Raw genomic sequence first — 24,688 nt, forward strand, 5'->3', positions numbered from 1 at the left:
ACTTCTCCAAGGAGATAGCATTTGACTGTTCTTGGGGATGCATAGACTTGCTGGCTGGAGAATGAGTGCTTGTGTGCCAGTGAAGGGAGATGCTAAGGGGTTCAGGGAGAAATCTGGAGGTGAGGAGCTCGGGGTCCTGGAATTCTGGCAGAAGCATCACGGCTGTGGGAGGTGCTGGGAGGCTGGCTAGAGAGGTAAGATAATCCAGTACCTATGTCCCGAGATAGGGAATCTGGATTCTATCCAGTAACAGAGAGGAGCCAACAGAAAGGCTTGTGAGTAGGTTAGATGATGGTCTTGGATTCCTGGAGACTTGGGGCTGGATGGATGTACTGTGTGTGTGCTTGGTTGTTCAGTCGTGTCCAGCTCTTTGAGACTTGGTGGACTGCAGCCTGCCAGGCTCCTCTGTCCGTGGGGATTCTCCAGGCAAGAATACTGTAGTGGGTTGCCACGCCCTCCTCCAGGGGATCTTCCCAACTCAGGGATTGAATCCAGGTCTCTCACACTGCAGGCGGATCCTTTACCGTCTGAGCCACCAGGGAAGCCCAGGAATACTGGAGTGGGTAGCCTATTCCCTTCTCCAAGGGATCTTCCCAACCCAGAAATCGAACTGGGGTCTCCCGTGACAAGGAAAGCCGGTAGGAAGAGGTGGTTGCAATTGTCCAGGGAGAAGCAGTGGGGGCCTGGGCTCCTTACAGCCATCTGACTGGTGCAGGCTGCCTCCACTCCTCTGCCCGCACTGATTTTGGAGGGGAGAGGAGGGGGTATGCTGTTTTTAATGCATTCTGCCTGCAGGGACAGCATATCCATCAAATCTAAGCTTCCATGTCCATATGGAGACTCCCCATGGTCCCTACCCTGAGCAGGCTTGAGCTCTCTTCTTCCGGCCTCTGCTGTGTCTAGTACGTTTTTCTTTCTCTCTTGGTGCACATCGAATTTCCTTGCACATCTTCGTACATTTCTGTCTTCTGCTTCACACCCAGCTCCTTGAAGGCAGTCCAGATCTTTGCCTCCTTAAATACTTGGCACCATGCCTGACATTTAATGAGCTCTCAGTACACATGTGATGAATGAATCTACTTTCTAAATAAGGCAGTTACTACAGATAGGGCAAGAAGTGGCCAACTTTGGGAGATTTTTTAAAAGTTTACTTTATTGAAGTGTAGTTGATATATAATTTTGTATTAATTTCTGCTGTACAGCACAGTGATTCAGTTATATATATAAATAAAAAATATATATTGTTTTTCATATTTTCCCATCATAGCTTATGACGGTAAATTGAATATAGTTTCCTGTGCTACAGTAGGACATTGTTTTCAAGTTACATCAAGGGTCAGCAAATGAATCCAGCCCACTTTATTTACCGCTTTTGTAAATAAAGTTATATTGGAACATAACCAAGCCTGTCGGTCCATGTTTGGCTCCAGCTGTTTCACTCTGCAAAGGCAGAGTTAAGTTATATGACCAGACCATACACAAATAGTTACTATCTGCTCAGCTCTAAAAAAGCATGCAGTATTGCCACTGGCAGCGCCATAGATGGACCTCGAGATGATCATACGAAGTGAAGTGAATCAGCTGGAGAAAGCAAATATTATATATCTCATACGTCAAATCTAAAAAGTAATACAGGGACTCCCCTGGTAGTCCAGTGTGGTTAAAACTTCACCTTCCAATGCAGGTCCTGGGGGAGGTTTGATCCCTGATGGGGATGCTAAAATTCCACATGCCTTGCAGCCAAAAAAACCAAAACATAAACAGAAGCAATATTGTAAGAAATTCAGTAAAGATTTTTTTAAATGGTCCACATCAAAAAGCACTTAAATAAATGATACAAATGAACTTGTTTACAAAACAGAAACAGACTCTCAGACATAGAAACTTATCAAAGGAGAGAGTGTCAGGGGAGGGGTAAATTAGGAGTTTGGGATTAGCAGGTACAAACTGCTATATATAAAAGAGACAACTAACAGGACCTTCCTATGGAGCGCAGGGAGCTCTATTGAACATCTTGTAATACCCTATAATGGTGAAGAATCTGCCTGCAATGCACGAGACCCGGGTTTCATTCCTGGGGCAGGAAGATCCTCTGGAGAAGGAAATGGCAATCTGCTCCAATATTCTTGCCTGGAGAATCCCATGGACAGAGGAGCCTGGCGGGCTACAGTCCACGGGGTTGCAAGAGTCGGACACGACTGAGCTACTAAACCACCATATATGTGTATCTGAATGCCTTTGCTATATACCTGACACAATATTGTAAATCAACCAAAGTTCCATTAAAAAAAAAATTTGACTATCTAGACCTTTGCTGAAGAAGTTTGTTAACCTCTGAGTTCAATGAGCAGAATTAGTGACTGGAGATACAAGGTGATGGAAAGGAAGGTGTCGAGATTTTTCCTTTTCTCATGTCTTTTCACCTAAACAGAGCCTTGCACCCAAGTGATAGCACTGACCCCTAGGCCTGCAGGTGCTGAGAGAGACAGCCCCGCTGTGGGGCACACCAGAAAGGGAGTCTGAGCCCAAGGAGGACAAGAGATCCGGGTCAGAAGAGACAGAGGCCAGGGCTGCCGGGCAAAATCCACCTAACCCCCGCCGCCTCTCGTGCCATGCTCTCTCGTAGTCATCCAGTTTGGCTTTGTAACCCTCTTCGTGGCCTCCTTTCCTCTGGCACCTGTGTTCGCCCTCCTCAACAACGTCATTGAAGTGCGCCTGGATGCGAAGAAGTTCGTTACAGAGCTGAGACGGCCTGATGCTGTGAGGACCAAGGATATCGGTATGTCTGCTGCCCAGAGGCCATTCCGCTCCTCCCCATCCCCTCCTTCTGACCCTCCCCCTATCTCCCAGGCCGCCTCCCTCCCACCTCGTCAGGCATCCAGGGTACTGGGGCATCTCTTGCTTCATCAGCCCCTCTGAGCCCCCTCATCCTCTTCTTCTCAGGTGCTGGGAGGTCAGATGATTCACACACACGCACACACACTGGCCCCTGGGTTTGCAGACAGGGCTGCCCCTAAGCCTTTCCAGACAAGTCCATCTCTGGGGGCCCCGGCAGAGCTCCACTGGTAACTTGCCTGCAAAGCGTCACTCTGGCTGCAGCCTTGTCATCACTGGGCTGGGGGCGGGAGGGAGCCAGACGCCCTTCTCTTTCTGTCTTAACAGGGATCTGGTTTGATATCCTCTCTGGCATCGGCAAATTCTCTGTTATCATCAACGTAAGTGCTTGCGTTCCTGACACCGTTTCTCTGTGGGAAGGGCCTTCCAGGGGAGCTGAGGTCTTCAGGGCAGGAAACCAGTTCTGTTACCTCCCAGCTTCTTCCATTTGGAGTTCTAATTAATACAGTTGTTGTTCTTATTGTTTAGTCGCTAAGTCGAGTCTGACTCTTTGTGACTCCATGGACTGTAGCCCGCCAGTTCCTCTGTTCATGGTATTTCCCAGGCAAGAATACTTAAGTGGGTTGCCATTTAGACCCTCTAGTTAATAGCGAGTATACACCTTCTTACGCACAGGCTGTAGCCAGATCTCTGCAGCTTTGTTGTTCATTTCGCTAAGAGAAAGAAAGGTAATTACCCACCAGAATGCGTACCTTGGCCTTAAGAATCCAGATCAGATCTTTCTTCAGAGCCAAGAGTCATGAGGAAAGAATTCCCCATATCTATCCATCTCTTCCCTTTCTTTCTCTACTCCGGAGCTGAACAATACCTGGAGCATCGCCCAGGCTGCAGTTCCTAATTACCGTTCCTCCGAGTTGTCAGTGTGGAGTCTTAATTATCCCTGTGGACTCCGGCGCTGCTTGCTTAAGATAGGACATGGAAGAAGAGAGGTCCTGCCTGCTCTGACCTCCTTAACTGCCTTGCCAGACGTGTCCAGGTTTCAGAGGAAATCCTGCTGGACCCAAGCCAACAAACAGCTCTTTTGGCGTCTGCATTCCTTGCAGACGGTGGCCAGGCAGGGTCTCCGCTTCCATATCCTGAGACCAGATCAGTCAGCTCAGCGCACAGCAAGAAAGTCACGGCCCCTGTTCCCTGGGGAGAGAAGCACTGACTCTGCCCGGGCTCCCCACTAAGAACACATAAAGTGACATGAGGTATGCAGAGAGGCAGAGAGGATCAGCCCATCACACATGGGACGTTTGATGTAGGAAGTGCAGGTCTCAAGGCTGAGAAATCAGGTGCCATTTGGAACATAGATCAATAGCTGCTTTGGAGTTGAGCCTTCTAGAAAAGAAGTAGTTGCTAGTGCTAGTGGCTTCCCAGGTGGCTCAGTGGTAAAGAATCTGCCTGCCAAGGCAGGAGATGCAAGAGATGCAGCTTCAGCTCCTGGGTCGGGAAGATCCCCTGGAGAAGGAAATGGCAACCCACTCCAGTATTCTTGCCTGGAGAATTCCATGGACAGAGGAGCCTGGTGGGCTACAGTCCATGGGGTCACAAAGAGTCGGACACGACTGAGCACGCATGCTTCTGGGAAAAAGCCCTTGAGTACCAAGCACTTTTCAGCTAGGCAACAGAATGATAGAGGCTTTACTTCCCTGCCCTTACTTCTTATTTGTTAAAAAGTGGGGGTGGATGAGAATCTCACCAAATCATATCATTCTAGAAATTAAAAGAGATGGTGAAGGTATATCTGGTCCATGCTCTGTTAATTGCAGCTGTGATTATTAGAAGTACGTTTCTCACTGTCACATATGGCTATGGCCCTGCACACTCACATATACATTTAGAAAACAATGCCTAAACTGCATTTTTTGAAAGAGCTTTCATTGTTGGTGCCGGGGACAGTATAAACACCTGCCAAAAAGATTTAAGATTTTCTTTGCAGAAAGTCCTCCTGCATTTAAACAGGCAATCATTCGTTTGTCGTTTGGCTTGCTCCGCAGACATTTATAGAGGACTTGGATACACCCGGGGCGAGGTCGGGTGTGTGCGTTTCATCCAGCAAGACCTATTCCTCTCCCTCGGTGTCTTACTTTTTCTAAGCAAAATGGGTGAGAGTGAGTTCCATCATGTGACAGGATAAAAAGCGCTGAGAGACAGTGGTGAAACAGACTCCCTGTGGAACCATAGCCGCAGTGTTCCTGGTTTTTTGGTGTCACTCAGGGGCAAGTGTACCATTCGATGTCCTTGCCCATCACATTTAAGTGGTCCTCTGGACTTCCCAGGTGGCACTAGTGGTAAAGAACCCGCCTGCCAATGTAGGGAAGATATAAGAGACGCACGTTCGATCCCTGGCTTGGGAAGATCCCCTGGAGGAGGGCATGGCAACCCATTCCAATAGTCTTGCCTGGAGAATCCCATGGACAAAGGAGCCTGGCGGGCTACAGTCCATAGGGTCGCAAAGAGTCAGACACGACTGAAGTGACTTAGCACGCACACACGCATTGCTATTGATAATTTTCTCAGAAAGTCTTCCACTCCTTTTTTTGAAAAATAGTTTGATTGATTTATTTATGTTCAAATGTGCTGGGTCTTTGGTTCTGCCTGGGCTTTTCTGTAGCTGCGAGTGGTGGCTACTCTCTAGTTGTGGTGCCTGGACTTCTCATAGCAGTGGCTTCTCTTGTCGCAGAGCATGGGCTTTAGGACACTCAGGCTTCAGTAGTTGCTGCATGTGAGCTCAGAAGTTGCAGCTCTCGGGCTCTAGAGCCCAGGCTCAGTAGTTGTAGCGCACGGGCTTAGTTGCTGTGTGACATGTGGGATCTTCCTGGACCAGGAATCGAACCCATGTCTCCTGCATTGGCAGGCAGATTCTTTACCACTGAGCCACCAGGAAAGCCCCGTCCACTCCTCTTTGGTGTGGCCAATGCCAGCATCAGTTCAAATATCTCAGAGATGTTTATGCCCTCCCTCTCCAAATGGTCCAAACTGGCTTAGTGTCCTTTGCTTTGGTGGTCGTAATTCACTCTCTTGACAGCTAGTGGTTTCCTGCTGCTGCTGCTAAGTTGCTTCAGTCGTGTCCGACTGTCTGCGACCCCATAGACGAAAGCCCACCAGGCTCCCCTGTCCCTAGGATTCTCCAGGCAAGAACACTGGAGTGGGTTGCCATTTCCTTCTCCAATGCATGAAAGTGAAAAATGAAAGGAAAGTCGCTCAGTCATGTCCGACTTTTAGCGACCCCATGGACTGCAGCCTACCAGGCTCCTCCGTCCATGGGATTTTCCAGGCAAGAGTACTGGAGTGGGGTGCCACTGCCTTCTCCAAGCGGTTTCCTTCCACGTGTCAAAGATGGAAAAGCCAGGCAGGTCAGCAACATGAGCTCAGGGACGAGGATTCTATTAGTCAGAGCAGCACCTCTGGATGGGGAGCCCGGGAGGGGGGCGGTCCCTTAGCTGGATGGACCTGTGCCGCCTGGACGGCGTCCATCCTGCCCGACCCTCGGGTGCTTGTGGTTCTGCCCCTAGGCTTTTGTCATCGCCATCACCTCTGACTTCATCCCGCGCCTGGTGTACCAGTACTCCTACAGTCACAATGGCACTCTGCACGGCTTTGTCAACCACACCCTCTCCTTTTTCAACGTCAGCCAGCTGAAGGAGGGAACGCAGCCCGAGAACTCCCAGTTTGAGCAGGAGGTGCAGTTCTGCAGGTAAGGTGATCGGGAGCAGGAGGGCGGTGGAGGACTGGAAGCAGCAAGTCCAAGTAACTCTCCGGATGACCTAGAATTGTATCAGTATCCTTCTCCTTAGCCTCTGTCTCCTACCCTCAGACCCCAGATCCCAAGAAATCAATTTCAGTGAATCAACCAATATATTTTTTTTAACTGGAAGGTTTCAGCACTTTATTTTTCTTAACTTTTAATTTTGTTTTGGGGTATAGATGATTAACAATGCCATGATAGTTTCAGATGGGTGGCAGAGAGACTTAGCCATACATATACACATATCCATTCTCCCCAAACTCCTTCCCCATCCAGGCTGCCACATAACATTGAGCAGAGTTCCTTGTGCCATACAGTACGTCCTTGCTAGTGATCTGTTTTAAATATAACAGTGTGTCCATGTCCATCCCAAACTCTCTGACTATTCCATCCCTCTATCCTTCCCCCCGGCAACCATAAGCTTGTTCTCTAAACGAATCAACCAACATTTGTTGAGTGCCTTTTGCTAGACACTGTGGAGCAGACGGAAAGGTATATAGGTTCATTCTCACCATCAAGGGAAGGTCTGGTTTATGGTCTGGTTGGGAAGGAAACAGAACTCTCTAGGACACTGCACATTGTTCAGTGATTATGTCTAGTACAGACCATGGACTTCCCTGGTGGCTCAGACGGTAAAGCGTCTGTCTACAATGCGGGAGACCCGGGTTTGATCCCTGGGTTGGGAAGATCCACTGGAGAAGGAAATGGCAATCCACTCCACTACTATTGCCTGGAAAATCCCATGAACAGAAGAGCCTGGTAGGCTACAGTTAATGGGGTTGCAAAGAGTCGGACACGACTGAGTGACTTCACTTACCTACTTACTTACAGACCATGAGCCTCATGGGTGTTTGGAGGAGAGGGAGAATGGTGGAGGCTGGAATGGAAAGGGTAGGCTTCTTGGAGGAGCCATGAAGAGTTGTAGGGCAAAAAGCATATCATTGGTGTGGAGTCAGCATGAGCCAGGTCATGGGGGTGGAGATGAACCTGGGGTATTTGATAAATGCTTAGGAGCTAGCTGGTAGAGTCTGCAAGGAGAGTGTTTGGAAGATAAACATAGGGAATAATATAGGAAATACAATATATAGAGCAACTCCTTGGGTAGTGTAAGCCAAAGTGTTGTTGGACTTGAATAGGTAGGATGAAGTAGATACTGAGAAACCTTGAAATCTTATAGGAATTTTAATGTGACACAGTAGGAAGTTATGGACTTCTATAGGGCCAGGTAGTTAGAGGATAAAGTGTAGGCTTGGACTTCCCTGGTGGCTCAGAAGGTTAAGCGTCTGTCTACAATGCGGGAGACCCGGGTTCGATCCCTGGGTCAGGAAGATCCCCTGGAGAAGGAAATGGCAATCCACTCCAGTACTATTGCTTGGAAAATCCCATGGACAGAGGAGCCTGGTAGGCTACAGTCCATGGGGTCGCAAAGAGTCGGACACAACTGAGCGACTTCACTTTCACTTTAGGAAAATTAATTTGGTCTCCGAGTGGAAGATGGGTTAGAATTGAGGGAACTCAAGGAGAGCTGCGGAGGTGCTACACCATTCAGACATGAGCCATGGAAGGCCTGGAACGGAAATGTGGAAGAGATTCGGAGTGGGGGAGACGATGAGCTACTTAATGTTGTACCTTACAAAGCTGGGGACCAGAGGCCTGAGAGAGAGCCTGAGTCAGGATGATTCCAAAGTTTGGGCTGATGTCAGAAGACTGGGAAATTGTGGGTCCGTTGACAGGGATGGGGAAGATGCTAAGAGAATCTGATTTTACCGTCCATGTGATGAATTTGGCCCCAGTCATGTTGCAAGTAAAACGGTGGTAAGAAATCTAAGAGGGGAATTTCCATCTAACTCCTGGAGACAGTAGCTGGAATTCCCAAGAGGACCAGGTTAGAGTCATGATTGCAGTCTGTCAGCACAGGGATCTCTGAAGCGAAAAACAGAACCTTCCACTACTTACCTGAGAAGGGCAAAGAAAGAGAGAAAAGAAGCAGGGGGGAATCAATTCGCTAACCCTTTTGTACCTTGGTTAAGTGATGGTCCCCGGAGGACTCGATCCAAGATCATGCCTCCTGTATTTAAACAAATAGAACACGGGACTTCCCTGGTAGTCCAGTAGTTAAGAATCCACCTGCCAGTGCGGGGGACACAGGTTGGATCTCTGGTTCAGGAACTAAGATCCCACATGCCACAGGGCGTCTAAGCCACAACCGCTGAGCCTGTGCTCTAGAGCGTGTGAGCCACAACCACAGCTACTGAGCCCACACTCCCTAGAGCCCATGCTCAGCAACCAGAGGAGCCAGCGGAAACCTCTGTGATCCTAAAAAAGTCTTCAGCTTTCTAAGAGGTTTCCAGTGACAGATCCTAAAGCAAGACTGACATTTGTTCAAGAATGCAAGCCTCAACCCTACTTGGAGCCACGAACAGCACAAGTGTGACTTATTGTCTGGGGATACCAAGGCTAACACTGCTCCTTTGCTTGGTCTGGAAGCATATAAACCTTCTAGAAGTTGGTCTGGAAGGTCTATCCATAGGGACCTTGCCCTTGATTATCAGATCTTCCAGTGGCCCTCTGAATATATTTTCAATGGATTGAACTGGCTTAAACACGAAGGGACTTAAATGCCTCCATATTGAAAGTTGAGGGTAGTTTTAGTTGAGTAGACTTGATTCAATCTGCCCAAACTAAATCTTGCTCCATCTTCCAACTCTACTGTAGTCGATGGTGACTGTAGTTTCAAGGAAACTACGGACCAGTATTATACTGGGTCCACATCCAGTGGGAAACAAGCCTTCTTCCTCTTTCCCAACCATATCAGCAAAAGTCTTGCTGCAGCTTGTTGGCTGGGATCAGCGCATGCTTCCTATCCAGAACCAACCCCTGCAGCCAGAAGAATGTGATGCTTTCCGTGGTCTTTGGCACTGTGGGGCTTGGGAGTGGGAGGTGAAATAATCTCCATCTAAAGCACATGGTCTCAGAGTAGGGGGTCGTTCCCTCCTCCTCTGAGATCTGAAGTTACGGTGAACAGATGCAGCTCAGCCAAAACAGCAGGTGCCCAGGAGACCAGGCATTATTAGCACACCTGAATGGCACTGAGCTTTGCTGTGTCCACTGTCAGAGTCACTGGACTTTCCTGCAGCCATAAAGCCCTGATAACTCTTCTCTCCACTGAAAGCAGAGGGGACCGTGGCTCATGTGTGGTCCATAGAGTGGCGGAATTAAAACTAGCTGTGTGTGTAGGAAGTGCATTCTACATTTCTGTCAAGAAAACGTACCTGCAGAAAATAGATTGAGCTCAAAGAGTTTGGTTTGATCTTACTCCATACCAACCGAGATTATAGGATCATTGTACACCTATTTTTTTTTTATACTTTATTTATTTGTTTTTGGCTGTGCTGGGTCTTCATTGCTGTGCATGGGCTTTCTCTAGTTGCGGGGAGTGGGTGCTACTCTTCATTGTGGGGCATAGGCTGTAGGTACACGGACTTCAGTCACTGTGGCATGTGGGCTCAATAACGGTGGCACACGGGCTTAGTTGCTGAACAGCATGTGGGATCTTCCAGGACCAGGGCTCAAATCCATATCAGCAAAAGTCTTGCGAAAGTCCCCTGCATTGGCAGGTGGGTTCTTAACTACCAGACCACTAGGGAAGTCCTCACCGTGCACCTGTTTTTGAGGCTTTATGATAGGCTTGGCATTGGTCATATAATAGGGAACAAGACGGTGCCTCCCTCAAGGAGTCTAGATGAATGAGATGAATAAGCAATGAGAATCGAGCTTCTGTGATTGCAGTTGAGAGACTGCAGGACAGTCTCCTAGCCCTGAAGGAAGAGGCCATGCACCTAACCCAGACCTCAGTGTCCAGAGCAGAAGTGGCCAGAGGGAGAATCCTGTTGAATCTGCTCCCTCCCAGGAGGGACCAAGGGTGGTGAGTGGGGTTGGAGGAGCAGTGATGGGCAGGAAGGGGTTATCAGGTGGTGTGGGGGGTCCAGGGAGGACAGGGTGTCCCACGCAGAGGGGCTGGATTGTGCTCAGTGGTCGGAGATGGAATAATGGGGTTGAACTAGGAGAGAGAGACCAGGCAGGCACGAGAGGCATGTGGACTCCTCTTACTGCACTGGGAGCCGCTGTGGGGACTGAAGGGACTTCTCACCGGTGTCATCTCTGACTGCGCTGTGAAGAGAAGCAGGTTACGTTGGAAATAAGGGGCCGCCCTGCTCTGAAGTGTAAAACAGATGCCTGGAGAGCGGGGTCAGCATATTATTTAGACACACACCATCCCAAACGGGTATACCATGTGGGCTGCCTTTTCTAGAAGAATGAGGAGTGCTGATGGAGATCTGTACCCACCCCAGGTGGGTCCTGCTCACCGCATGCCACGGGGTCCTGGCTGGCTAGCCAAAGTCTCTGGAAACTTAGGAAGCAGAGACATAAATTACTGATGTCCTTGTAAGCCAGGATTTGTCAGTGGCTGTCAGAAAGAGAAATGAAAAAATGAGGATGGAGAGAAAGCGAGATTGTGAGAAACACAGACACAGACAACGTCAGAGCTAGCCCCAAAGCCAGCGTTTAGAACTGCTTCCGTGGTGGGAAATGAAATTTGCCCTGATTTTCTGGCAAATAGTGTTGGGAACTCAATGACCCTTCTTATTCTTAGTTTTTCATGACCTCTGGAGATAAATGTGGTCAAATAAAACTGAGGTCTCGGGCTGCAGCCCAGCCTCGCCAAGGATAGAGGTATCTTAAAAATAGCAGTAAAAGTTAGGACAAGTCTCTGACTGCCCATTCGAGATGTGTTCTCAGCATTTTTGGAGCTATGTCTGCCTCGGCCACTTAACTGACCATGCAGGGCTCTCGATAGACAGCCCCATGACGTCAGTCTGTGGCATGCTTAGTGGCCATTTAACAGGGTCGAGGTGCCCCTGTGTCCTACAGGCTGGATGGTGGCTCAGGCTTCTGGCTCAGCGGGAGGAGAGCAGAGAGGTCAGCAGGTCAGGGACTGGGGTCTCAGAGCTCAAGGAACCCACCTGGGCTTGGGCAACCCACTGGGTCTGTTTGGAGATGCTAAGTATCCTGAACCAGCATCCTTGGGTGGTGCCTGTGGGCTTGTCTATAGGACTCAAGTTCTCTCCTGTCCCAGGATCCTTCAAGTTCCTTCTGGGGCCTGCCTGTATCTCCTCTGTTCCTGGCCGAGACCAGAGGAAAAGCCAGCTTTCTGGGTACCTTTGCTTATCTTTATCAGCCACTAGATCAACTTGGGCCTGGTTAGTTCCTAGTGGGCTGGGCTCTTTTCCCTTGTTGAAGGGAAAATTTCTAAAGACATTTGTAAGCAGCTTGGGTGGTGTGAAATTATTGTGTGCCATCTTGTTCAGCATTAAGACATTACTTTCCATTGGACTGGGACTATTAAATTTTATTTTTACATACCACTGTTTGGGCTTGAGAAATGCATTCACTAACTGATGTATAATGACTAAAAGATCATATTAGAAAACTGTTTCGCATATGTATGGAATCTAGAAAGATGGTACTGATGAAGCTGTTTTGGAGGGCAGCAATGGAGATGCAGCCATGGCGGACAGACTTATGGGTGAGGGCAGGCGAGGAAGGAGAGGGTGAGACGGATGGAGAGAGCAGCGTGCAGACATGTACACTACGGTATGGAATTTGATAGCCAATGGGAATTTACTGTATGACTCAGAGAACTCAAACCAGGGCTCTGTAACAACCTAGAGAGGTGGGATGGGGTGGGAGGTGGGAGGGAGGTTCAAGAGGGAGGGGACATAGGTATACCTACGGCTGTTTCGTGTTGATGTATGGCAGATATCAAGCCAATATTGTAAAGCAGTTATCCTTCCATTAAAACTAAATAATTAAAAAAAAGCCATTTCCAGGACGTCCCTGGTGCAATGGTTAAGACGCAGCACTTGCGTTGCAGGGGGAACGGTGTCCATCCCTGGTCAGGAAGCTAAGAGCTCACATGCTACAGGGGGTGCCCCGCCCCCCAAAAAAGCCGTTTCTGAATGTCGAGGACCGGCCCCTTGGTTTATTATGTCAGCAGCTGCAGTGATTCTGTATTGTGATGACCTGTGGCAGGTGTCACTGTCAAGGTCACCCTGCGAGTAAGGATGGGAAGGGGGCATCTGAGCCAGGAGCCTCTCTTCCCTGCCTACACCTCAGTTTCCCCATCTGTAAAAGTGGGGACTTGAAAAAATCACCTCCTTCACCTCCTCACCTCATCTTCTTTTCTACTTTGTGCAAAAAAATCAACAGTGAGCGACACGTGTAATATATGAATTTATTCCTGAGGAAGTTTTAAACATTACAGGCAACCTCTCCAACTCGGTCCCACATCCACACAGCCCTGCCCAGCCCTCAGCATCTTTCCAACTATAGCCCTGGTAACACGTTTGCGTGACCCTTTCTCAGTCATTTTCCCATGTCTTAACATAAAAAAGAATTTATAGAACTTTTTAAGACACTTCACAGGTTCTCTTTCTAATAATGAACTATATTTTGAGTTAATAGAAACCTTATTTCTTCAGGTCATGTATACATTCAACGTGATTATTTCACAGTGTTCAAACAATCTAGGTAAAATATGAATGCACTTTTAAAGTTAAGAGTTAGTGTTGATTTTTGCACCTCTTTTACTTAATGTATGTGAGTTTGCTTCACTTAACCCTGTGATTTGGCTCCTGGAAGCTCAATGTGAAAATATATTTGGGTCACTGAATATTGTCATTAATTGGATCTTTTTTTAAAATATTTTACTTCTTTTTGGCTGTGCTGGGTCCTCATGGGTTTGTGCAGGCTCTCTGGTTGCAGTGAGGATGGGCTGCTGTCTAGTTGTGGCGTGCAGGCGTCTAGCTGCAGTGGCTTCTCTTGCGGAGCACAGGCTCCAGGGCTTCAGTAGTTGTGGCATGCAGGCTCAGTAATCGCAGCTCCTGGCTCTAGAGCACAGACTCCGTAGTTGTGGGTGCATGGGCTCAGTTGCCCTACAGCATGGGGAATCTTCCTGGCCCAGGAATCGAAACTGTGTCCCCAGCATTGGCAGGCGGATTCTCAACCACTGGACCCCCTAGGAAGTCCTGCATCCTTCTTTTGCAATTAAGAACTTTTTTGTTATAAAAGTCATTCTTTACAGATGTATGTGCACATATATGTATATGTATGTATAGGGTTATGTAAAGGAAAAGACTCTTTTCTCAGCCCCCACCCAGTGATTCTCTCCCGGAAGAAACTGTTGTGTCCATTTCTGCCTCCAGAAATCACACTCACACGCGCCGTCTCATTTACTGCTGACGGTGTTTTCCTCTGATGTTCAATATAAATACACACACACACACGTACTTACGTTCCGTTGTTCATGGTGGGTCGAGAAGGCTGTCCCGTGCCCACCTTCTATGTACCCAGCCCAGTGATGCGCATTTTGTTGGCTCCGTGAAGTTAGAATGACGAGGTCCAGAAACACGGAATAACTTTCTCAGGTTCTTACAATTAGTAAGGGGCCCAGCCGCTCCAGTCCAGTTTTAGACACTCTAGTTGTCTCATTATTGGAAGACTCTCCTTATTACAAAGACTCCAGGGAACTCTCAAACTCGAAGTTAAGGCTCAAAGAAAATAAAGGAAGACTGAAGGGATGAGGGTGAGATCTGGGAACTGTTCCTAAAATTATAACCCCGAGCTTCAGCCCCAGCCAGCAGATGCAGGAAGTGAGCACATGTGGGGTTCTCCCAGTGCTGGGCCACCCAGTGGGACTTTGGGAGACCCAGAGCTCTCAAAACCAGGGGAAAGGGGATGGCTTTGGGAAGCATTTGAGGGTATGGGAACGGAACAGAAGCTCTCCTGCCCATCAGCCTGATGCTGGCCTGCTTCGTGCCTTCACCTGGACTGCGAACGTGAGAGAAGCTGCCTGCAGTTGGGCATCAGCTCTGTTTGGTTCATCTCAGTGTCATGGGACACTCAGGGCATCTGAGCCATGCTCAGAAAGCCATGCTCCTGCAAAGCCAGGAGGAACTGGGGGCAGGGGCGTACCTGCTCCGTCCTCTTTTCACAGAAGAGGTGTACTTCTTAAGTCACCTTCAGTTAAAGGAGAAAGAACAGCTCTGATGTATCGGGTCCTCGGACATGTCTGGCAGTGTGCTGAGTGGTCTTCATGACAGCTTCGTGAGATGGAACGTCCATGTTTCATGGATGGGGACCCCAGCCATCAGGTCGTTCGGTAACTTGCTGGAGGACAGAGAAGTGAAACAGTGGGGGTGGGACCAAGCCTTCACCTGCTGACTCCCCACGCTTTTGCCAGTGCCGTTCTCTGCACTGGGCTGGAGGTGAAACAGACCGCTGTCACTGGGTTGGCCACGATCAAGTTCAATAGCCACTCTGTCTTTTCTGGAATGGCAACCCACTCCAGTGTTCTTGCCTGGAGAATCCCAGGGACGGGGGAGCCTGGTGGGCTGCCGTCTATGGGGTTGCATAGAGTCGGACACGACTGAAGCGACTTAGCAGCAGCAGTCTTAAGACTAATGATCTCTTTGTTTAATTAGTGTCTTCTGATTACTCAGTGAAAACATTTGATACACTTGAATTCTTAGGATGAATTTTTTTTTTAAATTCTGAAATCTGAACTTTTGTTGTTGTTCAGTCGCTAAGTCCTGTCTGACTCTTTGTGACCCCATGGGCTGCAGCACTCCAGGCTTCCCTGTCCTTCACTATCTCCCAGAGTTTGCTCAAACTCATGTCCATTGAGTCGGTGATGCCACCCAACCATCTCATCCTCTACTACCCTCTCCTCCTTTTGCCTTCAATCTTTCCTAGCATCAGGGTCTTTTCCAGTGAGTCGGCTCTTCACATCATGTGGCCAAAGTATTGGTTTCAGCTTCAGCATCAGTCCTTCTAATGAATATTCAGGATTGATTTCCTTTAAGATTGACTGGTTGGATCTTCTTGCAGTCCAAGGGACTCTCAAGAGTCTTCTCCAGCACCCACTTGACTTCTTAGGGTGAATTATTTTTAAATTATGAAATCTGAACTTATATTGGAATGTAAATGAGCAATCATTTACCTGGTGGCAGAGGCTTACTGGAATCAGTGTTCTTCAAACTGTGAATCATGGTTCATCAGTTGGGAAATGGCTTAGTGTATCTTGAGCAGCATTTTAAAGACTAGGAAAGGAGAGGACAGCAGAGAATAAAAGAGTATCAGAGCATGGGATACAGCAAGGATGAGTGTGTTCTGTGTGATTTTTATTTCTGTGATACATATGCATGTATGCATAAATGTAAAATGCATTGCTTACTCCAGGTCACAGTTTTTATTTAAAGTTAGCTTTGGAAAGAGAAATGTGAACAGATGCACAAATCATTAAATTGCACACTGCTCTTTTCTGGGCAGTGCTGGCCCTGTAGTTCCTGACAAAGCACCCTTAGTCCACTGCACAGCGGGACTGCGAGTTGAGCTTTCTGGACGGATCTCTGTGTTAATCTTTCCCCAGACCCTTGATGAGATGGATGTGCCTGCCAGATTCAAAACATGTTTTGGACACTCAGGGAGGGTAAAGTGACATTTCCAAACGCTGTGGTGAGTTAGTAGCAGAAGTGGGACCAGAATTAGATTATTTATGGATTCTTTGCAGACTGGAAAGAGAGAGGGGTGAGCGATGGCTGTCTTACTGAGGTCAGTGAGCAGCTGTTCCTTCATCGATGGAGCTGGAAAACAAGCGGGAGTGACTTCGATTGTGGTGGCAGGATCAGACTGGACCTAGGGGAATCTTCCCCATGGTCAAAAGTGGGGGCGGGCAGGGGTGTACAGCACCCCTCTTCCAGGGGTCTTGAGAAAAGCAAGACAGATTCCTGTCTGCCTTGGATTCGAGGGGCAAAGCAGGAGGGTGGGCAAGCCTGAGATTTTTTTCCCCACCCGAGCGCTGAAGAATTGATGCTTTTGAACTGTGGTATCAGAGAAGACTCCTGAGAGTCCCTTGGACTGCAAGGAGATCCAACCAGTCCATTCTAAAGGAGATCAGCCCTGGGTGTTCTTTGGAGAGAATGATGCTAAAGCTGAAGCTCCAGTACTTTGGCCACCTCATGCGAAGAGTTGACTCACTGGAAAAGACTCTGATGCTGGGAGTGATTGGGGGCAAGAGGAAAAGGGGACGACAGAGGATGAGATGGCTGGATGGCATCACCGACTCGATGGACATGAGTTTGAGTGAACTCCGGGAGTTGGTGATGGACAGGGAGGCCTGGCGTGCTGCAATTCATGGGGTCGTAAAGAGTCGGACACGACTGAGCGACTGAACTGAACTGACTGAAGATGACCTTATTCCCTTGGCCACACCCTCGCCCTCTCCCACGAGTGGGCGTGGTCTAGAGCTGGTCTTGTTTCTGTCCTCAGCCTCGGATGGCAAGGATGAACCCTGTGGTGATTTGCTGGGCTGCAAAGTTAGCTTTGCTTCTCATCCGGATGTCAAACCAAGCCCACAACAGCTGTGATCAGCTGTCGGAAGAGGGGAGCCGGGTGGGAGGGGGCGGCTCCTGGCCTCCTGCCCAGCCCCAGTCAAACGTTCAGCCTCCACCTCTCCGTTTGCCTCTCTCTGTGGCTGACTCCCGCTATGACTTTTTCTGCCTTTTTGCCTGCATCTCTTTTCATCTTCCTTTTTTCCCCTTCTCCCCTCCTGGGAGGGGATCTTCTTGGGCCATGTCTTCTTGGACCATTGAAAGCCCTCATGCTTCTGTGTGGACCTTTGGAGCTGTGGGTTCATTCAGGACAGGGAAGGGTTCAGAGAGCAGCCACAGCAGAGTCCCCCACCCCAAACCACAGCTGGTGGCCAGGAGCTTCCCGACAATGGAGGAAAGCCTGGATTCAGGCAGACTGGGATTCTCACCTTGAATCCACCTCCGGCTGGCCAAGCATTGAACTTCTCTGAGCCTCAGTTCCCTCCTGGTTTACGCGGGGATACCCGTGCCTGCCCGCAGATCTTATTCTCAAGTGAAGAAGCTTCAGAAAAGTTCCTTGTCGGGGGTGGACATGTTCAGTACATGCTTGTTTTCCTTCTGGGTGCCCCCGACCCTCCCTGCCTTCCTCGGGGTCCCTGCACACCCCCGGTGGCCTGATGCTGCCCCATCTCATGCTTCAGCCCAGGGCTTGGTTTGCTTTCACTGAGCATTGAAGATTTGTTGAATTCCATGGAGAAAACAGTTCCATGAAGGAGCATAAATCTTCTGTACCAGCTCTTGCCATTTTTCCAGGCTTAGAAAAAAAGTAATTCTGAGAAAATAAGCCATTTTTAACATGAGTCATCTCAGGATGGGAAGCGGGGGGAGGGGGGAAGGCAATAGCTCAGACAAGCCCTAGACCTCTCCATGGTCTGAGCTTGAGGCAGGCACTGACATTTTGTTTTTCAAACTGTGTGTGTGTGTGTGTGTGTGTGTGTGTGTGTGTGTGTGTCTGCAGTTGCTCAGCTGTGTTTGACTCTTTGCAACCCCCTGGACTATAGCCCACCAGGCTCCTCTGTCTATGGAATTTTCCAGGCAAGAATACTGGAGTGGGTTGCCGTTTCCTCCTCCAGGGGAGCTTCCCAACCCAGCCACTGAACCTGTGCCTCTTGCATCTCCAGCACTGCAGGAAGATTCTTTACCACTGAGTCACTGGGGAAGGTTAAACAATGTGGGCAGATGATCAAGATGGACAGATAAAAGAGGGGGCTGCTGCCCAACTGTGGCCATTACCACTGCTGCCCCCAGTCCACTCAGCCTTCAGCTTGGTCTGAATCAGCTGTCAAGCGAGGCCAGCCCCTCTCATGGCCAGGGTCCCAGAGCAGACCAGGCTGGGGAGGCCCTCTGGACTCTGCTGGCTTCTGCGTCGTCACTGAGTCCTGGGCCTCGGAGCACTCTGCCAGGTGTCTGCGGGCTCCCTGCCGCTCCCAGAGCCCACGGGCAAGTGGATCCCAGATGGGTCCCCTGTCCTGAGTTCCTCTCATGATCCCTGGACCTCTCATGGCAACCCATCCCAGTATTCTTGCCTGGAAAATTCCATGGACAGAGGAGCCCAATGAGCTACAGTCCATGGGTTCACAGAAGAGTCAGACACGACTGAGCACACTCAGAGACACATGTGTGTGCGCGCGCGTACACACACACACACACACACACACACACACACACACACACACAAGAAGGACAATCCAAAGGAAACTTCTGGAGATGTTGGAGAGAGTGAGAAAGACACTTAAGGCTAACATTGGCTCTTTTGGAGTTTGGGCTTTCTTGGACGTTGTTGGTTGGGCCCTGGGTTCCTTACCTCTGTCCCCTACTCCCTAGGTCTAAGAGCCAAGGCTCTGCCTGCTGCTCTGACTTTTGAGGTGATAGCCAGAGAGGTACCCCCTTCCCTCCATCTCCTCCCAGTCTTCACATTGCCTTCCTCTCTGGGCAGGTTTAAGGATTACCGGGAGCCGCCGTGGGCCCCAAACCCGTACGAGTTTTCCAAGCAGTACTGGGCCGTTCTGTCTGCACGTCTGGCTTTTGTCATAATCTTCCAGGTGAGTTGTTCAGCTAAGTTAGGGACAGCTGGTTAGGATCCAGGCTCAGGGATCCAGACAGCCCTGCATCCGGGTTTTGAGGGTGCCCTGTGACCCTCTGCTGGGTGAGGGCTTTCCTGAACGCATGGATGAGCAGAAGCAGAAAAGGGCAGAGTCAGGTTGCGAGGCAGACATGGAGTGACGTGCAGGGTGGAGAAGGATTCCCACGTAAACCTCAGACTGGAAAGTGGGGCACGGCAGAGGGAGCAGAGTCTCTGCCTGAAGGCAGACAGGCAGCCACCCCACCGCCCCCACCGGTCTCCGCGCTCAAGAAAGGGCTCCAGTTCTAACCTTCCTTCCAGCTCCTGCCGGCCCCCTCTTTGTTGTATTGTTTGAGACCCCTGGTGGGAAAGGCCCCCAGAGCCCCACCAGGCGCCCCTGCTGAATAGCAAACACGAGCTGGCTATTCCTATCTCCCAGACTAGCTGAAGCTACAGTTGTGGCGCCAAGATTCTCTGGGCATGAGGCCCCCATTCCCACTGCCAGCCTTGGAGCAGAGCTGGGGTATGAGCCCAGATCCCTTACCCATCACTCCCACCCCAGGCTTTTGTATTCCCCAAAGGCGGGTCCCTGGAGGGCTCTAAGGTATCCTGACCCGGACCCCAGCCCAGGAGGTGGGGAACACCCCCAGCTGGTCCTTCACCTGGAGAAGCAGCATTCTTGCTCCGGGGGATGGTGGAGCAGGGGGGAGTGTGTGCTGAGATTCCTCACCTGTCACCTGCGGCCGGCCCCCCACCCTCAGGAGCCGCCTCGCTTTACCACCGCGAGTCAGGTGTCCCTTCCAGTCCACTGGGAGGACTTGGTTTAAGAGGCGAGTGTGGAACTTGACTCAGCAGCTCCAGATGCCCTGAGGTGCCCAGGGGCCCCTGGGAACAACCTTGGTTCCCAAGTCTTCCCTGGGCCCTTGTGGGTTCAAGGTCGAGCTGGGGGCACATTTAGAGCCTGGAAGACAGAGGGCAGGGCCCTGGTGTCTCCTGCACTGTCGCCGACCTCGGGTCTAAGGAGAGGGAGGGCATGTGAGCAGAAGATGGGCAGGTGGAGAACGAGGCCACAGCTGGAGGTTGGGGGAGATCGGGGCAGGGCTGGGAGCCAGAGTGCCCGGGGAGGGGCCCTGAACTGGGCTGTGCGCCACAGCTGCCTGCGGGAAATAGTCACCCTCTTAAGTAGAAAATGCTCCCGGGAAGAGGGAGGGGGTCTCATCCTACCTTAGGGGAGGGGACGTGACCTCCCAGGAGAAAAAAGGAGCCAGTTAGAGGTGTGTACACAACCTCAGAACCCATGAAGGTAGGCAGGAAGCAGGGTCCAGGCAGGCTCTGTGACTGGAGATGCTGTGATGGTTGAACAGGGCCCACCTCTGATATGGGGGCAGAGGGCCAGCTGGGAGGAAGACAGGGGTTGCTGGTCCAGGGAGAGACCCTGAGGAGCCATCAGGCCTTATGGCCACTTCCTGAGAAGTTCAGGAGGGAGGGGTCACATGTATTCCTATGGCCCATTCATGTTGATGTATGGCAGAGGCCTTCACGATATTGTAAAGTAATTATCCTCCAATTAAATAAATAAATAAATTTTAAAGCTCTGGAGCCAGAGGCCTAGAGGCAAGAGCAATACATGGAGGGTGAGGGACAGACAGAGAGAGGAGGAGTGGAGGAGGCAAAGAAGGCATGGCTAAGAAGGGAAAGGCTACTCACTCCAGTATTCTGGCCTGGAGAATTCCATGGATGGTATAGTCCATGGGGCGCAAAGAGTCGGACACAACTGAGCGACTTTCGCATACCACACACAATGCTGTCAGCCGGGCGTGGGAGGGGGACCCTGTCACTGCTCCACTTTCTCCTGGGGACCCCAAGGGACCATGATGCTCATTTGATGGCTGAGATCAGCCGAGGAGCCAGAGGAACCCAGAGCCCCCTGTCCCCAGTTCTGGGTCTGTGTCACCACCACCCCCCACCCACCCGGGGGCAGAACCCTCCAGCTGGGGCCTCTCCTCTCACCCCTCCCCCATCTCCCCCAGAACCTGGTGATGTTCCTGAGTGTCCTCGTGGACTGGATGATCCCTGACATCCCCACGGACATCAGCGACCAGATCAAGAGGGAGAAGAGCCTGTTTGTGGACTTCTTCCTGAAAGAGGAGCACGAGAAACTCAAGCTGACGGAGGAGCCGGCCCAGAGGAGCCAGAGCAGCGGCCACCGCAGCAGGAGGGGCCCAGCAGCCAGCCCGGCGCCCTCGGGCCGGAGCCAGCCGGGCAGCAGTGCGTCCTCAGGGTCCCAGCACACCAGCGTGTGAGCCGGGGCGCGGGGGCAGCAGAGACCAGCACGGGGCTGTGCACCTGCACGGCGGGGTGTCCGTCCTTCCACAGGGTCGTGAAGACAGAGATTCGAGAAAGGAGGCGGAGGATGTGCGCAGGAGGAAAGGGAGTGATTCTGCTTCTCAGAAGCTTCGGCTTGGGTTTCTTTTAGGTCCTCTTTTGAGCTGTATCCCTTGGGGGGTTGGTACCCCCTTTTGCATCCATCGGTGAAAGAACTGGGTCTCTCCAGCCCAGGGTCCCAGGCACCTTGAGCCTGCGCCATGCTCTGCCCACTCCCCAGATCCCCTCCCCGCATTTCGGTGGCCACAGGCCGTGAGCAGCACAGTCCAGGCCCTATTTCCACCCCATCATAAGTGATCTCACCTCCCTTCACAGCATCACCCTGAGAAAACCCTCTGCGTCACCATCACAGCCTCAGTGGATGCAGCTGAAGCTCCCAGGCTGATGGCGATGACTTCTGGACCCAACTGAGGAGCCAAGGTCTAGCCCTGGGCTTGTCTCTAGTCCATGTCCCGGGGATGCTTTGAGCTCAGTGCAACTAAACATCCTTTTATGCAGGTTCAGGTTTAAAATAATAAACTGAGACATTCTTTATAAAGATGCATCTCCTTGTCTTCGGTTCTCTCTCACTTACTCTGCACTGGTATTTATGGAGCCCCTACTGTGTGCAAGCATGGTTTTCAGACTAGCAATCCAGAAGAGGAGAAGAGACAGAATGCATGGAGCTACATTCTGGGAGAGACAGACAGTGAGCTGATGTATGTGCAGCATTTCAGACTTAATAAGAAACATGAAATAGAACAAGGCAGACAGGAAATAGGGAGAGAGGGCACGGAAGGAGGGGTTTGCCATTTTATATATGAATTAACGACGAACCCACAAGGGTCCAGAGATGACATCTTGCACAGCTAACGCTACTGGGAGAGTTTCAAGTGCAGTTGGAGGCAAAGGCTGTCACTTACCATGGCCTCTCACATACCTCCGCCCACCAGCTGCCCACAGCCAGTTGTGCTGTCTTTCCTTGGGGACATGGCCCCAGTTCCCTGCAGGTCAGTGTGACCGGCGTCCAACTCAGTCACAATGGGAGCTGTCAGGAAGGTCACACCCTCCTGGCAGGTGTTGGTCACTTTGACACACCGAAGTTTTAGATTGGTTTTCCAGTCTTTGATTTTTACGCCCACCATCTTTTTTCAACATTTTATCTCGTTGTCGGAGTCCTCTGTACTTTAGGAACATGTTCTTCCCAGAATAATGTTACTCTCCCTGACACATACCCTTCCATCCATGTATAGTCTACAACGCAGGAATCCAGCAGCTCTGAACTCTTACCTGAATCTATCATGGATAATCTGGAAGGGAGGTGGACTCCCCCAGCCCTCTGTAACCTTCCTCTCTCGCATTTCCTGTGCTGCTGAAGGCAGGGCCTTTTCTTGCAGTGTGTTTTTTCTTTAACTTTTAATTTTATAGTGGAATATAGCCAATTGACAATGCTGTGATCGTTTCAGGTGGACTGCAAAGGGACTGTATGCATGTGTCCACTCTCCCCCAAACTCGCGTCCCATCCAGGCTGCCACATGACATTGAGCAGAGTTCCATGTGCTGTATAGTAGGTCCTTGCTGGTGATCCATGTTTTAATATAGCAGTGTCTACATGTCCCCCCCCGATCCTCCCCACCTGGCAACCATAAGTTTGTTCTCTAAGTCTATGAGCTGAAGTGTGTGTTTCCAGCGATGCAGTCTTGCTGGTGAATGAGGTTGAACTGGGTACCGCTTACGTCCTTTCCCACCCTAACAAGAACAGTTCTGCGGACTCCCCACAGCACGGCACTCATAGTGTGGACCAGTGTGGATAACTCAGCTTACCTTCCATGAAACCAGTCTCCTCACCTTTTGCATCCCGGCCCTGGCCAGCCACATCTCAGATCTCCTAGCTCCCTCAAACCCAGGTACAGTGCATAGGTGTTCAGTCGTGCCCTACTCTTTGCGACCCCAAGGATGGCAGCCCTCCAGGCTCCTCTGTCCATGGGCTATCCCCCGGAAGACTACTGGAGTGGGTTGTCAATTTCTGTTGCTGGGGATCTTCCCAACCCAGGGATCGAACACACATCTGCATTGTAGGCGGATTCTTTACCACTGAGCCACCTGGGAAGTCCTCAGCCCAGGTACATGCGTGTGTGTGTGTGCTAAGTCGCTTCCGTCATGTCCGACTTCTTGCGACTCTATGTACCATAGCCCACCAGGCTGCTCTGTCCATGGGATTTCCCAGGCAAGAATATTGGAGTGGGTTGCCTTGCTCCCCTCCAGGGGATCTTCCCGACCCTGGGATCAAACCCGTGAATCCTGCAACTCCTGCATTGCAGGCAGATTCTTTACCACTGAGCCACTGGGGAAGCCCTCATCCTAGGTAAGCGATGTCCAAATTTCCACTCCTGCCCCCTCCCACGGGGGTATCTGCTCCGCTCAGCCACAGCAGAGGGCGCCAGAGAGCAGAACCCACCCTTCAAGGTTGAGCCACAGGTTCTGCAAAACAGAGCAGATGTTTCTTCACCAGGCAGCCCTGTCTGCACACCTGGCTCCCCGCCCACCCTCCTCCACCTCTCCTTCCTCCTCTGCCCTGTCCCCTGCACAGCAGTGGATGACAGTGCCCCTGGAGCCACCTCCCTTCGGGACTAGCCGGGAAGACAGACTCTCACCCAGACCAAGTGGATCACACCGACCCTTCCTGCCTCAGCGGTTCTTGCAGCTCTCTATGCAGAAAGGAAGTGCAAAGCGAAAGCCAGATGGGGATGCCAAAAGACAGCTCTACATATGAGTTCAGGGACCTTCGTGTTTCATGAAGCTTCTTTCTCTCCCTTTCTAACAGAGGCCAGGGGCTTCCCAGCCCGGATGTCTTCCTCAATTAGGGGGGTGAAGCCGCAGACCGTAAGGGGAATAGGCAGGCGTTTGACTCGGATCCCATATCATAAGCTGCTCTGAGTTTTCTCCAGCTCTGGTTGGCCTGCCTCGAATTCCTCAGGGAAGTGTGTGTCAGCTTCTATCAGGAACCACATCTGCCTGGTCTGAGTGGGGCTGCTCGCTGGGAAACGGATGAGGCCCCTACATAGGCCTCATCAACCCTCTTCCCTGGCCCACCTTCCCGCAGCACTCTCGGAAGTTTTTCTCAGTGTATCTCTCAGTTTTAAA

General features: G+C 50.7%; 1 protein-coding gene across 1 annotated transcript in view; it reads left to right on the forward strand.

Annotated features, from left to right (window-relative positions):
- Positions 1 to 22,105, forward strand: part of ANO2 (anoctamin 2) — a 334,451-nt gene extending 312,346 nt beyond the window's left edge. Inside the window, exons 21-25 of the mRNA XM_013964246.2 lie at positions 2,627 to 2,779; positions 3,163 to 3,215; positions 6,396 to 6,577; positions 19,055 to 19,160; positions 21,211 to 22,105. Of these exons, the coding sequence (XP_013819700.2) occupies positions 2,627 to 2,779; positions 3,163 to 3,215; positions 6,396 to 6,577; positions 19,055 to 19,160; positions 21,211 to 21,483 (767 nt within the window). The 3' untranslated portion in view covers positions 21,484 to 22,105. The remainder of the gene's footprint in view (positions 1 to 2,626; positions 2,780 to 3,162; positions 3,216 to 6,395; positions 6,578 to 19,054; positions 19,161 to 21,210) is intronic.

The sequence above is a fragment of the Capra hircus genome, chromosome 5, assembly GCF_001704415.2.
Source record: "Capra hircus breed San Clemente chromosome 5, ASM170441v1, whole genome shotgun sequence".
Taxonomy (NCBI): domain Eukaryota; kingdom Metazoa; phylum Chordata; class Mammalia; order Artiodactyla; family Bovidae; genus Capra; species Capra hircus.